Raw genomic sequence first — 14761 nt, forward strand, 5'->3', positions numbered from 1 at the left:
ATATATATATATATATTTATTTGGAAGTCGATGTGGTTTCCGAGACAGGCGTAGGTGGAGGAAGGGATAAGGGCGGGTTCATCTAGAAGATTCTAGGAAGGACGGCTGCAGCGACTTGATGAACGAATGGACGAACGGGATGTAACGACGAACGGACGGGTAGGATGCGAACACTGTCGGTAAACAGTAAAACAGTATTTCCTGGCTAAAAAACTATAGATCTTATTTATATGATTGCAACATATCTATACCAAAATAGCCCGTTCGCTTCGCTGAAAAAACAAGCCGAAAAACTGTTCCAGCTGATTTGTTGTTGTGAGAGAAAAACATTGTTCCGACTGAAGAAAAAAAAAACAAGTTAAAAAGTACGGATTATAAAAGAAGCGAACATGGCCAATAGCTTCTCTTATCTCTGTTCCTAAAAAAGATTCCATGGTTTGCCATGATTGGATTCTGTTGCATAAATATTTCAAATGAGGAACAAAATGAGAAGACCTGTGAGTACAAAATGTGTGGCTATTAGCTAAGAACTAAGTTCTTGGTTGGTGTCGGCCAAGGGTTGACTGTTTATGGCAACTGCACGAGTGAAAACTTATCCTTGTAACTAAATTGTACTCAATTCCCATTTGGGAGAACAAAACGTCATCCACGATATCCTTTACGCCCTGAAATGCAAAAAAAAAAAGCCTTAATCAGTTATCGAGAATTTAAATATCAAAAGTGACAGGCACATCGCAATTACAAATCAATGCAGATTATAAAAGTTTAACAGTATTCTTTTAATTCTTTTAATGATATAGCAAGAAAATGATCAGACCATGACATACCTCGTCATATAAGAATCATCGACGGTACTGATTACAATCTTCTCACCCGCTTCAATAAAAGGTGGTGCCTAATATGAAGGCAAAAGGTAATGTTAGTAAGAAATAGCTCAAATATACTAGGTCCATGTTTATAAATTTTCAATCATTATGAATACGTTAAACATCCAGAGAAGTTTCAAGACAGAAGTAACTTATATTCAGGTACAACGAAGGTGCCACATTAATGAAAACAAGCAAGTGAACCAACCAGGTCTATGGTGGCAACAAAATTTAGTCGACAAAAGAACAAAAAGGGCAAGAGGTAAATGAATCATGAGAATAAGGCTTATGTGCGTAAACTTTAAATGAAAATATAGAAAAGTGCAAAGCTGTGCCAATTCATCAACTACAAATCAGTTCTGTTTCTGTACATATAAAGAGAACAGCACTCTGCCCCATAGTTTCACAAAGAGAACAGCACTAGATCAACAAAGTGTGTATAATAATAATAATTCTAGGTAAGGAAACACTACAGAATGGTGGGCAGTAACTTACAAGAACGGTAAGACCATTATCCAGCACGACCCTTTTATACCTGCATTTATAACAAGCATGTGCTTAGTTAACTGTATAATACTGAGGCTTGGACATCTGACTGTAAGAGGTTATGAAGCAGGTATTAGTAAAACAGGAAAGTCCAAATTACTCACCGCAACACCCCCCCCACCCCAAGTGGTTTGATTTACTCCCCCAACTATTTCACTTGGTCCAAATTACCCATTAACAAGATTACTTTGTTTCTCTATGTACAAGTTGAGTTCAAATTTCAAATTCCATGAGGCGATAGTAGACATCATAATTTATGTTGAAAAATCATAATTTTTTATCATAGTTTTGATAAGTTAGGACATCAAATAATAAATTAACACTACAGATACAACATTGTATGAAACATGATGATGAAAAATTTATAATATATTTTCTTAACATAAATTATGATGCCTGCTATCACCTCATAAATTTTGAAACTAAACTCAACTTGTATGTGGATAAAAAGTATTGTTAAGGAGTAAATTGTACCGACTGAAATAGTTTGGGGGGAGTAAATCAAACCAAATGTTAGTTTAGGGGGTTACCCGAACATAAGTCAATTTTTTTTTTGGGGTGGGGGTGGGGGGGGGAGGCGCTTTAGGGGGTTACCCGAACATAAGGAAAATATGCATTGTGCTTATGCACAGTGTATACATAAATTAAGCAGTATCGCAGTACCAGCGTTAATAAAACATGTGTTCTAAACTTCTAAGTACAACATAATAATGACTTAATGACAGTGCTAATTAGTCTTGGCTCTCAAAACTCAAATGTAGGGCGCGTGCGTGGGCGTGTGCGGGCGGCAGCAGGCGGGGGGGGGGGGGGGGGGGGGGGTCCTACCTGGCCTAGGGGGTAGGCGGCGCTGGTGGGGGAGGAGGAGCTTCTGGCGGAGGTCGCCGGTAGAGGAGGAGGAGCTACGGGGCGGGGGCGGGCACGCACTAGTGGAGAGAGAGAGAGAGATGCCGGAGAGGGAGAGGAATCGGAGGCGGCGGCTGATGCGGGCTACCGAACAGAGGAAGCGGCGTCGAGCAGAGGATGCGGGAGACCGAACAGAAGGATAAGGTTGGAGACCTGGAGTGGGAGATGGGCTGGACTGTTGCCATTTGGGCCTTTCTATCTCTCTAAGCCAGCCTTTCAATCTATCTAAACCCACTATTTCAGCTGTTTATTTTTTCTTTTAGAAGATAATATATGTATATTAGTATATATACAAAACGCCTAGAAAAAACGCCTTAAAACGGCTAGGCTCGCTTAAGCTCGCCTAGGCTCTAGGCTATGGGTCATCGCCTAGCCAATGTATCGTACTATATTAAGTCAACCAAACCTCAAGATTACATGTATCGTTTGAATATAAAGAATGATTTAGGAAGCTAAAATTTACTCCATCATGATTTAGGCAGTCACAAACTCTGCACAATTATGTTATTCATTACCGTTCAGCAGAGGTTTGGGGCCAAAGAAACCTCTATACATATGTGGGTCAATGTAAGATGTGACAGTGGAATTTGACACAGGTAAAAGATGGAGGAGCTAATTTAGACAATTCTGAACTAAATATGTAAGATGTCACCTACAGACTTGCTTTTGCAAGTTCTGATTGACGAAAACTAGCCTACTTCCACAATCCAGCATTCCACTGCCTGTAGCTACTTGACATGTGCATATTCTCATGACTTTCAAGTCTCTATCTCAAAGCAAATTTCTTTGTGCATATACCTGCCAACTAGAAAGCTCACATTAAACAGTTTTTTATCACTACTCATTATACAGCATTAACTTATTAAGAATAAATGGATGATGAAATAATACAAAAACTTACTGAGGTTGAGCAGTTAGCCCTTTTGTATTTGGCTGTGCTTCAACAACAGTGCAAGTCACTCGCTGAGGAACTGTAGCAGACATTGGCCGGCCATCAAAGTATTGTAGATTCACCTTCATTTCATCTATTAAAGCAAGAAAAAAGAGAGTAGGGTGTAAGGATTTTAACAAACACATTATAAACTAAATTCCAAACTGAGAAGACGAAATGAACATTGACACTGCAAATCTTCATAAGTTGGCGAGCTGCTACGGCTGGAAACTATGAAAAGTTAAGCCCAATATTACAAGGCAACTATAAAAACCGTAAACATTTCTACATTAGTAAATATCAGCCTTATGGTGCTGCTACAGCACCATCAGCTTTCGTATATGAGGAAAAGAGTCATAAGAGAAATAAATAGCTTACTGTACAAATACAAAAACATAAGCACATTTTTATTTCTGTAAACCATCAAAATTCATTATTCTTAATTAGTACTCAGTTGAACCTTTCAGGTATGCAGCAGCTTTGCCAAACAGTTCCTTTGAAACTTCAAGTTGCTCAAATGTTTCAGGCCTGGCAAAAAAGAGACACCAGATTATAGAGCACAATTTAAAAACAAATATTGGCATCATCACAGCTTAGCGTGTGAATAGATAATGATAAGAAAGAAATGAAACCTACTCCATAAGCGTCACAGTATCTCCTTCCTGATACAGATATGTGAATGATTTCTCCTCAACAAAAACTCCTGAGTGTGTTCAGAGAGAGCATTTAATAATTAGACTAGCATTATATGCATGATTGTTTAATTTTAAAACTGGAAAAAATGAAGCAAACACGTTATCAAATATTTAAACTGACACCTAACTGAATACTGTTGGCAGACAGTGTTTATTATCCCCTTACCCAATGCCAATGATGGCCAGGCCAATACAAGGCTATCAGCTCAGGCTGTGTAGGGAAGTTGGCTAAACAGGAAGGCTCAAATGTAGCCAGGATTCAGGTGGAAGTGGAACCAGATAGTTTTAGATGACCTCTCATAAAACTCGGTTACATATAGGTACTGTACCCTTTTGTATTTTCTCCAATACTATTAATATAGTGTACTTATGTGCAAAAATAATACAATCATGTCCATCAAATTAATTGCAGCATTTATGCAATAGAAAATTCTGGAGAGGCTGTTGAGATATTGGTCCTAAGACTACCAACTGCTTGATCAATATATACCATGTTCTACATCATAATTATAGTCATGAATTCAATTTAGTTTGCTCAATCATGTTCCATAGGTTATGAGACTGCCTAAAATTGGCTTTGCACATGATTGCTATGTAAGACACTAGAACAATAAATTGTAATCAGAAGAAAGGACTGCCCAGGTAGGGGGATGGTTACATGCATGGAGGCAGTTAGGCTACAACATAAAGGCTTGTATGGCTACATCTTAGCTGTTAAAGTCGTGTTTTATACTTTTATGTAAGAAAAAGAAAAACAAATCATACTCTCAAGGGCCTCATCAGTACGAAATCTTTCTGTTATTTTGTTTCCAGTGTCAACATCCCTCAGTTCGACCTGCAATAGTCAAAGTGTTCAAAATAAAACAGAATAAATATTGACTACTTGAAATCGTGAGAGTGAAGTATGTGGCGCCAATTGCTGCAGGAAATAAACTATGGAACAAATAAAATGAATGACCTGTATTGTGGCTCCTCCTCTTCCTTGATGCGAATGTTGTGCTTTTATTACCTGAACAGAGCAAGTCAGGAAACCATACAGTGCTTGTTCTTGTAATGAACACAGGTAACTCCATCAAAACAGTAACTACCAATGGATGCATAATACAAGAAGAAATTCTGTACCTGATAAATGCGACCTTGAATTTTAAGGTTGGCCAAAGGGATGAGTAAGTAACAGTCAATGATACTTGAAAGAAAAAGTAAAACACAAGAGATGTAAGCTCACACCTCTTCTTTGTATTACATTTCCAAGTTTCACCTACAATATATGAAGACAGACCCAGAGTTAATCGGCGCATAATGCTTCAAAAAAGACAGAGGACATATGTTAGTAATTACATAAAACGATCATTTCTGCACAAGCATTTTTTACCCTTGGGTAAGGCTGTAAGCCATCCTACTAATAGCTAGCTGTAGCTGTAGTGATTTACATACTCCAGAAGGACAGCCCTTTACTTCGTCATGTATTACACAATTTGCACATTTCAACTCACGGCGTGAGCTCGATAGATGTATGATGATGACTACTGTAATAAACTCCCAAGCCCCAGCTATGCCCTGCATAACGTTCCATATAACATCTTTCTGCAGCCTGAACTGAATAAATTCTCCTGAAAACAAAAGAACAACTAACCAATCCTGGCGCATACAAATGATGAGCGTGTTACCTTTACCATTTCTGTGGCGAAGTAAATAGAACAAGTGTAACTAAAACAGCTCACCGCACCAAGCCATTAAAACCCTAGCTAAACCCGAGACATTAAAATTAGAGGAAGTCGAGAGTCGCAAGGGAATCCGTACGTACGTCGGAGCCGAGCATCTTGGCGCCGCGGCGCTGTGTGGCAGCCCACGGAGCAGCGGCAAGCGAGCCCGAGGCGGAGGGCGGGGCCCACCGCGCGGCGGCGCCCGCGAGCGTGGCCACCGCATGGGCCCGGCCGCGGTGCGCGGTGTAGAAGAGAGGGAGGCGGCGGGAAGCCTCCAGAACCTTCCGCCGGAGGATCTGCATCGCAAAGTCGGCGCTGCTCCCCTTTGCGCTTGCGCTTGCGCCTTCGTGGAGAGGAGAGAAGAGACAGGACCGTGCAGCGAACCACATGGGCCGAGCCCAACATTTTGGTCGGATTCAGGCCCACGAACTGTGTCATTTTCGTATTTGTTAGCCACTTTTTTTCTGATTGGGTGGTCCCGCAAACCCAGAAAGAAGCCGCTGCGGCGCTGCCGTCGTGGGCCCCGCTGTCTCCTGCCCCTGCCCGAGGTGAGCCGCCAGGCGCCAGCTGCAGCGCCCCAGCCAACCAGGCGGCAGCACGCACGCGTGCCCCACTGGCCACCACCACCCGCCCCCGCACCCAAAATAACCTCGCGGATTTTTGCTTTCGCTAAATCCAGCCTCCACACGCGGAGAAAATTCCGAAGCGGAAGAAGTTGAACCGACAGAGAGGGAGAGAGAAAGAGAGAGAGAGAGAGAGGAGGGAGGGAGGGAGAAGGCGAGAGAAGATGAGCTGCGCCGCCGCCGCGCTTGCGGTCGCCCTCATCGCTGCCGTTGCCGGCGCCACCGCCGCGGGGTCGCCGGCCGCGGGCACGTGCGCGCGGAGGGGCGCGCCGCCGTTCCTCGACGCCGTCGGATCCCGCTGCCCCTTCGTCCGGATCGAGCCGTCCCCGCCCCTCGAGGTAGGTCCACCGCCTAATCGGCGAGCCAAACCAGCCCGCGACTAAACCGCGGCGTCTCTCGCCGGTGGCGGCCTCGTCCTGTCAAAATCGTTACATGTCAACGCGGCAATTAGTGGCGACGCGCTGTTTTTCCTTTTAATCGGTCGTCGATATATACGATTTGCGTGCTAAGCCGCGCGGTATTAGTGGTATTAGTGGGAGACAGACAAAGATGCTGTGATTTTCATTTTGGCTACAGATATTCGCACCATGATGGGTGCGAATCTTGTGCCTTGCTAACTAATCCTCGCTTTTTAACATCTGATGAAACGATATAGTAACCTTTTGGAGCACAATTATGCAATAAACCATGGCAAATAAGGTATTCAGTCTCCCAATGAACCTTTTGCTGGCATGGAAAATATGTTGATGAATGCAATTGACCAATATAATAAACAAAAGAAGGCTAGTGGAGCTAGAAAGTGCAGCCTAGTAGATTGGTCTGGTGAAGGAGAATCATCAAGAATATGTGAGGCAGACTTTTGCTTGACTGAGTTTGAAATTTGGAAATCAGGTCTTAGATCCAAATATGTGAGTGTTGTTTGACTTCTGGATATTCTATGTGCAGATGCTTGGCACTGGGAGTATTAGTTGTTTCTTCTGTATATTATATCTAAGATTCTAAATATTAAACTTTAGTTTATTATCGATACACCATAGATATATGTAAAACATTTTAGGAAAATGAAAACCTACCTGTGCATGCAGACATGCAGTGATTAGGATATGGGATGGTTGTTTGGATTTTGAAAGTTTCCACCAAACTTGAGGCATATATTTTACGATGTTTCAATATTTGATTGGTGCTGATAGTATGTGCAACTATTTACAGAGCTGAAAGGCTGTATTGCAATTTGAATAGGATTTGTCAGAAGAATGGTTAAATTATGTGTACTTAACTTTTGGTTAATTGTGGCACTGAAATGGGAAATAGTGACTTCTGTGGTGACACCCTGCAATTTGTGTTGATTGTGCTAAATTTTCTGCAGATCAATGAACCATCTTTACTTTTAGCTGCTGTTGGGCATATTTTCACTTGACGAAGTGCCTTGTTTATCGATTAATAAATTGAATTTTTTGGCAGTGCAATGAATGTGGATAGTTTGTATTGCAAATTTGGAAAGTTGTGGTTTCTTTATTTAGTTGTACTCCTCCTTAATATACCTTGTCTTCTGCTGAAGGTGAGAGGAGAGGCTGTTGATACTGAGTTGAACCTTCGAAGGAGGGGTGCTTCATACTCTATTCTCTTTTATGCTGCATGGTGTCCATTTTCAAGCAAATTCCGACCAATATTCGAAGCTCTCAGCACGATGTACCCTCAGATACATCACTTTGCTGTTGAAGAATCTTCTGCTACACCAAGGTTTGTGAATGTTGAACTCGTTAGTGTTGGACTGTTGAATTGAGACAGTTTGTCCCTGCTTGAACAAATATTGTTTGTTCAGTAGATTCATATAGCTCATTGTACTGCATCTGCTTACTGTAGTTTGTTTTCAAGATATGGAGTCCGTGGTTTCCCAGCCATTCTTCTTGTAAATGAGACTACGATGGTTCGATATCGGGGTTCAAAAGATCTTAACTCTCTGGTTGATTTCTATAAAGAGACTACAGGTACCATTGTTGCTCACCTTGTTCATGCATATGTAGCTTTATTAAATGATCACGAATTCTTTCAAATATGCTTTATCTGAGACTTGAGAAAATCTTATGATTGAGCATACAGTCACTTGGATAATTATTGCTTTGCTATTATAATTGGTTGAGTGCTTTTTAGTTCTTAACCTTGGAAATTATTGCTGCTGTCTAATGGTGAATCGTCTGTACCCTTGAATGAATACACCCCCATGTGGCCATGCACCAAAATTGCAATCTTACTATGATGTTCTACCCTTTGAGGTCTTTAAATGATTAATGCTTATGTGTACACCAGCGGCATGGGGTAATAGTTTAAGGGGCAATTGGTCATGCTACATTTGTGGCCTTGTGGATAATTATATCACTTGTTTGCTTATAGTACTTGAAAGCATATTTCTGAAGGGTGTCTTCCTGATGCAGGTCTGGATCCAATTGCATATATTGATGTTGTCCAGCAAGAGAGCGCAGTTAGCTTGAGCTCAGTTATGCCATGGGATCGTTCTCTGCGTGAAATGGCTAAAGATGAGCCGTATTTGTTAGCTGCAGTTCTTTTTATCATCCTGAAGGTTGCAGCGCACTTCATACCTGTTGTCATGTCTCATCTGAGAGCTTTCTTAGTTGTCCGTGTCCAAAACTTGAACCTAGGGATCCGTAGGGGATCAAACCAGCTCTTGGAACGAGCCTTGAATGTTCTTGATATGAGGAGGCTTTGGAGCAAGCTGAGACTGAGCAACAAGGCAACAGACTTGAGGAAGGGAGCAAGTAATGCTCGAGCTTGGGCTTCTTCTTTTGCTTCTGTTTCACTGGGTGAACCATCATCTTCTAGACAAGCTTAGCCATTTTGGAGATGTTTGTTAGGGTAGCTGCTCACATGGTGCAAAACTATTTAATCTTTGCTTCCCATCCTGCTATGTAGCACTGTTTCTGTGCAGTCAGGAAGGGGGAAAGCTTACAGGCATGTAAATTTTGAGGACATCATGTGCTGTTGTGTATTAGGAATACCTTTGCATTTGCTGATGCAACGCCTAATCTTCCTGTCCATTAACTAGAGTTATTTGGCCATGTATCATGAACATCTTTGTAGTTTTTTTTTAGGATTTCTCTCTGTTGTTTGTGGTGCTGTATTGGTAGTTTACAATGTAATCTCTATCAAAGAACCTGGTTTCACTTTGTTATTATATACTCCAATTTGAAGAGCTTGAAGCTGGGCCCTACTCTGTGGAACTCGGTTCCTATCTTCAGTTGTAGGTCACTAATTCACTATAATGTTTGGAAGATACAAGGTCATGTGAAACCTGAATTGCTCTCTTTTCAATTGAATGTTGTTGTTTCTTCTGACAAATTTTTCTCTGAGGTTTACATTGTTGCGTGCATGATTCTTCTCCAGCATGATCATTTGCTATCTAGTATCTATGGTCACATTTCTACTTCATTTCTGCCGAAGCTTCACTACGGTACGGGTGTCTCCTGTACCTGTTGGTCTTAACTGGTGTGCATATGTTGCTTTCTCAGTTCATGTTTATTTCGTTTATCGTATCCTTTGCTTGACTCGCCTCTGTTATCAGCTTTTCTGTGAATTTTATTTGACTTGCATAAAACATTCTGGAAACGCTCCTCATCATAACTTGAAAAGGATGGATGCGGATCTGGATTAGGTGGCAGTGGCACCCTAATTCTTACAAGACAACTGCTGATAGAGAAAGATTAATGAGTTTGCTATGCTGTCTAATTATGACTACGAAGTAGAGCATATAGTTATTCTCAGAAATTCTGGGACCACTGGATCAGTTTTAGTTTGGAAAACAAAATACTGTGAACTATTTTAAGGCAGTCTAAATAAGACTGCCATAGGTTTTGTTTGCCGCTGCTGAGTCTTTTCCTTGGACACAGTATTTAGATCGGTAGCAACTATTTTGGGAGAATAGCAATAAATTCTTACTATAACCATTTGATTTTTGTGTAGCTATCAGTAGATTTTAAATCAATACCATAAAGAGTACTTCTTTCTTAATATGAAGGAGACCAAACATTTCACATTTTTGTCCTGACTGGATCGTCAGAAACATGAAAAGGGATTTGAGTAAAAAAGAAGGAAAAAGTCTACTTAACCCCCCACCTTTCATACTTGATCTACTTCACCCTAACTATGAAACCGTCTGTTTTACCCCTGAACTTTCCAAAACTGTCTATTTTACCCCCTGGGCGGTTTTTCAGCGGCGGTTTGCTACAGTAACATCGGTTTTGCTACAGTATAACAGCGGCGGTTTCCCCAGCAATTTTGAACTTTTTTATTTATTTTCGGTGAATTTTTGAAAAATCATAGTAAATCGTAAAATGAAAAATCTAATTTTATTGGACTCCGCATGAGTAGATCTACACAATGAATATATAATACAGTATGCTTTAGTATAAATTTTTTTTTGTAGCTTTAGATTAATTGGAAAATCCAATTTTGTCTGTAATTAATTGGAATAATTCATAGCTGCAGCTTCTATGGTCCAATTGTGGTGAAATTTTTATGCTACGCTAATTATTGTATGCTTGAACTATAGTAAAAATTTCGTACTCATTGGACTATGTATAACTTAGTTATAAATAAATTCTAATTAATTACAGACAAAATTGGATTTTCCTAAAGGTGGGGGGGGGGGGGGGTGAAATAGACTTTTTCTAAAAATGAAGGAAGGAAGCAGTGCCCAGTGGGCAGTGGTAGGCCCCAAAGGACATTTTCACTCTTGCCACCTAGCAGTAAGGCTAAGCCCAAACACACACACAAAAACTCTTCAAATTGGTTTGCCATCTGCCCATCTCCCTCCCCGGGTGCAGGCAGCAAGTGTCCCTGTTCCCACTCTCCACTTCCCACCGGTGGTTTCCCTCCAGAAAAAAAGAAAGTATCCTTCCACGCCACCAGTCGTGTTAATTCCTGGGAAGCATCCATTCTTGACCACTCTAGGTATCATCGCTGCAAGCGTCCTACTATATAGATCCCTGATCCAAACTCAACTCGCTCATGAGCAGAGGTGTCTCCATGGATGCTATCAGCCTTGACGACTGGGAGCTCCTCCTGCCTGACCACAAGAGCTCCTTCGGCAGCCATGGCGTTGTCGGTGGTAAGGACCAGCTCTTGCTCGGGGCCGAGCTGGTCGTGATCGACATGGACCACTTCGGCCCTACGTCGTCTCACCCTCCTCCCTACGACTGCATCCTAGATGAGGTAGCCAAGAAACCACTCCTGCTACTACCATCAGAGAAAGATGTCTATGGGCGCGATCCGATCGCCGACTACAAGGACATTGACGTCGTGGCGGCCGAACCAGAGCGGGAGGAGCTCGTGACCGATATACTGGTCTACGAAGCGGAAGAGCAGGAGGAGACGATCAAGTCCGTCAAAGTGGCCGATCAGGACGACGATGACATGCTGGTTGAAGCTGCTGCGCCTGATGGCGTCAGTCAGTGTGAAGAAGAAGAAGAAGAAGAAGAAGAAGAAGAAGAAGAAGAAGAAGAAGGCGTCAGCAAGACTGGCTTCGGCACGGGGAACCTGAGAGTGAACGGTGTCGGCGCGCTCTGCTCGTTCGGGGTTGCAGCTGCCACGTTCTGCATCTTGCTGCTTGGTGGCAAGCAGCAGCAACTGCAGAAGAGGCACGGTCACAAGATCCAGCTCCAGCACATGTATGCTGACGATGAGGTTCGTGGCTCTTCCGTCTTCCCTGATGTTCTAGCTAGGAATTCAGCAGTTTAATATATCTGGGACATTCCCAAGGGCATGTTCTTGGATTAAGATATTGCTCACTTAAACTTGACTCGTTTTTTTTTGTCCCTAAATGTAGCTCCACTTATCCCTTGTTGCATAAATATTGAAAAGAATCTTTGGATTTAGACTGGGTTATGACCGAACAGAGTCTTGGAGAATTCTGACTGACAGAGTTTTGGTTGTTTGATGTGCTGCAGAGGATTCAGCAGGTTGTGCAGCAGGCCTCCAGGCTGAACCAGACCATGTCGTCGGTGATGGGAGGCGCATCATCTGCACGGGCAAGCATATCGTTCGGTGGATACTACCAAGGTTTGATCTGCCAAAACTCGGAATTTCACGCATCATTAGATAGATCTACTCATTCCGTTCTAAATTATAAGTCACTTTAACTTTTTTTATACATTTATTTTGCTATACATCTAGATATAATATTATATCTAAATACGTAGCAAAATTGATGAACTAACAAAATTAAAATGACTTATAATTTAGAACAGAGGGAATAATATTATTTGTAGATTGTTCATATTGGCCAGGGACCCTAGGGTGTACAGTACTATTCTCTACTCTAGTATCATGCATTTCATATTCCTACTACTAAACCTGTATAGATCAACATCAACTCGTAAGATTGTTATATATATAAACAGATATCAGAGGCAGATTTTCGTTGGAGGGCTTGAGGGTTTTTGTCAGTGCGTGACCGAGAGTGTTCACGAACCGTTCTAAAACTGATAGGTCAACTAAAACTGATTTATTGGGAGAGAAAAATACGGTTTACATAGCTCATAAGAGAAAAAATCACGGGATGTCTGAACCTGCTCGCCATGATAGACCGTTGGCCTGTCGGTTAGCACACCTCACGGCACCGATCGACAGTGATCTTCTCATCGCTCGATGACTCGATCCAATAACCCCGTCGAAAAAATCAGAGAAAGACGTCAGGGTAATCGTCCAAGGATTGTGACTTGTGAAGGGCGACACGTCAAAAAGAAAAACAGGAGTGATTAAAAAAAAACTTGCATCCACCTGCCCTGCCGGCTGCCGCCAGACGATAAGGAGAAACAACCGAGAAGGCAAAGCCATCTTGGAACAGTGCTCCGCGACAGCAATGGCTGGGACCCGTCCATGGAGGTGGGCCCGACACAGCTGGCAAATGTGAAAACGAAAATAACTGATGAATAGCCGCTTGGATTTTTTTTTATCGGTACAGCCGTATACAATCCACACTTACACCACACGTACAGGTGCGCGTCCGTACACACAGAGAAGATATTGAGAAGCTGTTTGGCCTCCATTGCGCGTCCGAATGTGCAAGCATACGTGTACCTTGCATTTTTTGGAAAAAAAAATCTAAAAAATAGGTGCGACACAGAGTGTGGACCTTGGTGAGCAGAGTCTCACTAGACTGTTGTATGAACTCGACCACGGGCCCATTCACCGCTGGGATTTTTTTTTACAGTTATTTCATTTGCATTCACCTCACCCGTGCGTGTCTCTGTCCTTGACTGTCCCATTCCGGGTCTCCTCTCGCTGCACCTTACAGTTGCATGTGTGCAAGCCCATAGGCGTAGGCTGCTGGTCCGGTTCAATTAAAGGCCCATCGTCCATTACGGCCCATATGAAGCCCATTTGTATTTCCCCACTTCCGTCGACAGTGTCGTTACGAATCTTCTTCTTCTGGCGTTGAGTGAGCCCTTGCCCTTGCCATCGACAGGACCAGGCCAGGCAGGAGCAGGAGCAGGACCCCAGCTGAGTGAGTGAGACAACAGGCGGAGACTGATATTGGCGGTGCGTGCTAGTGCTACAGCGCCGGCGGCGGTCCACTGCGGCGTAGTACTGTAACTGGCGAGTGAGTGATGAGGTGACAGACTGGTAATGGCGGTTCCAAAAAAAAAAAAAAAAAAAAAGAGGACTGGACGACTGGCAATGGCGTGGCGGAGCATGCAGTACTAGCGCTCTACGCTAGGGCATCCCTGGGCGGGCTCCGTCCGGTTCCCGTCGGGGTTACGCTCTCCCGTTCCCTACTTCCCTTGAGGCTTCAGCAGCTGATGAGGCTGAATAGCCTGAGCTGAGCTGTTTTTTTTTTCTTTTTTTGAGCAAAAAGAATAGCCTGAGCTGAGCTGGTGAAATGAAGAAATCCAACAAGTGGTCTGGCGGCTGGCGCTGGCGGGGCGGCCTCAACGAACTGACAACGCTGCTTCCTTCAATGCGGGGCACACCAAAGCCGCGCCCGAGCAGGAGCAGCTGCGGTCTGTTGCGCGAGCAATGAATGCTGTGCCTGTCTCTCTGCCGCAAGCCCTGAACCCAAGGCTGTTTGTACTACTCCAGCGCGTAAAGATGGTCAGAAAACCGTGGAGATGCGCCCAGGTTTCAGTGTGACGTTCCTTCCTGCACCGACTGGCCGGGTGTGCAACTCCAGCGCCGCCGGCCGGCCCTGCCAGTCGGCGGTGGTTCGTGCAGGAGCCTTGGGCCTTGTTTAGATCACCTCCAAATTTCAAGTTTTTTCACTCTCTCTCCATCACATCAATTTTTAGCCGCTTGCGATGAAGCATTAAATGTAGGTAAAAAAATAACTAATTGCACAGTTTAGTTAGAAATCACGAGATGAATCTTTTGAGCTTAGTTGGTCCACGGTTGGACAATATTTACCAAATAAAACGAAAACACTACTATTCACTCGGGTTGCAATTTTTTTGCAATCTAAACATGGCCTTGGTCGAAGGGGCCA

General features: G+C 43.0%; 3 protein-coding genes across 6 annotated transcripts; 2 read left to right on the forward strand and 1 right to left on the reverse strand.

Moving 5' to 3' along the window:
• Positions 1 to 390: 390 nt before the first annotated feature.
• Positions 391 to 6060, reverse strand: LOC136516446 (uncharacterized). Of its 2 annotated transcripts, none has more exons than XM_066509853.1 (11): positions 5742 to 6060; positions 5169 to 5199; positions 5064 to 5077; positions 4900 to 4950; positions 4707 to 4776; positions 3883 to 3949; positions 3707 to 3774; positions 3217 to 3340; positions 1362 to 1401; positions 828 to 895; positions 391 to 665 (listed from the first exon to the last, which is right to left on the reverse strand). In XM_066509853.1, exons 1-11 carry the CDS (start codon positions 5865 to 5867, stop codon positions 659 to 661), a joined length of 666 nt encoding a protein of 221 aa, XP_066365950.1. In that variant the 5' UTR covers positions 5868 to 6060; the 3' UTR covers positions 391 to 658. The 2 variants fall into 2 exon arrangements, with proteins under 2 accessions (XP_066365950.1, XP_066365941.1); XM_066509844.1 differs by having other exon boundaries at positions 5746 to 6033.
• Positions 6061 to 6291: 231 nt separating this feature from the next.
• On the forward strand, positions 6292 to 9479 carry LOC136516425 (5'-adenylylsulfate reductase-like 5). 3 transcript variants are annotated; one of them, XM_066509828.1, is made up of 4 exons: positions 6292 to 6605; positions 7826 to 8007; positions 8131 to 8255; positions 8700 to 9479. In XM_066509828.1, the coding sequence occupies exons 1-4, from the start codon at positions 6432 to 6434 to the stop codon at positions 9113 to 9115; spliced, it is 897 nt and encodes a 298-aa protein (XP_066365925.1). In that variant the 5' UTR covers positions 6292 to 6431; the 3' UTR covers positions 9116 to 9479. The 3 variants fall into 3 exon arrangements, with proteins under 3 accessions (XP_066365925.1, XP_066365932.1, XP_066365917.1); XM_066509835.1 differs by lacking the exon at positions 6292 to 6605 and adding an exon at positions 6616 to 7175 and having other exon boundaries at positions 8143 to 8255; XM_066509820.1 differs by lacking the exon at positions 6292 to 6605 and adding an exon at positions 6617 to 7175.
• A 1616-nt stretch (positions 9480 to 11095) lies between these two features.
• Positions 11096 to 12694, forward strand: LOC136537862 (uncharacterized). Its single transcript, XM_066529837.1, has 2 exons — positions 11096 to 11964; positions 12228 to 12694. Exons 1-2 carry the CDS (start codon positions 11290 to 11292, stop codon positions 12417 to 12419), a joined length of 867 nt encoding a protein of 288 aa, XP_066385934.1. The 5' UTR covers positions 11096 to 11289; the 3' UTR covers positions 12420 to 12694.
• Positions 12695 to 14761: the final 2067 nt, after the last annotated feature.

Source organism: Miscanthus floridulus, chromosome 2 (genome assembly GCF_019320115.1).
Source record: "Miscanthus floridulus cultivar M001 chromosome 2, ASM1932011v1, whole genome shotgun sequence".
Taxonomy (NCBI): Eukaryota; Viridiplantae; Streptophyta; class Magnoliopsida; order Poales; family Poaceae; genus Miscanthus; species Miscanthus floridulus.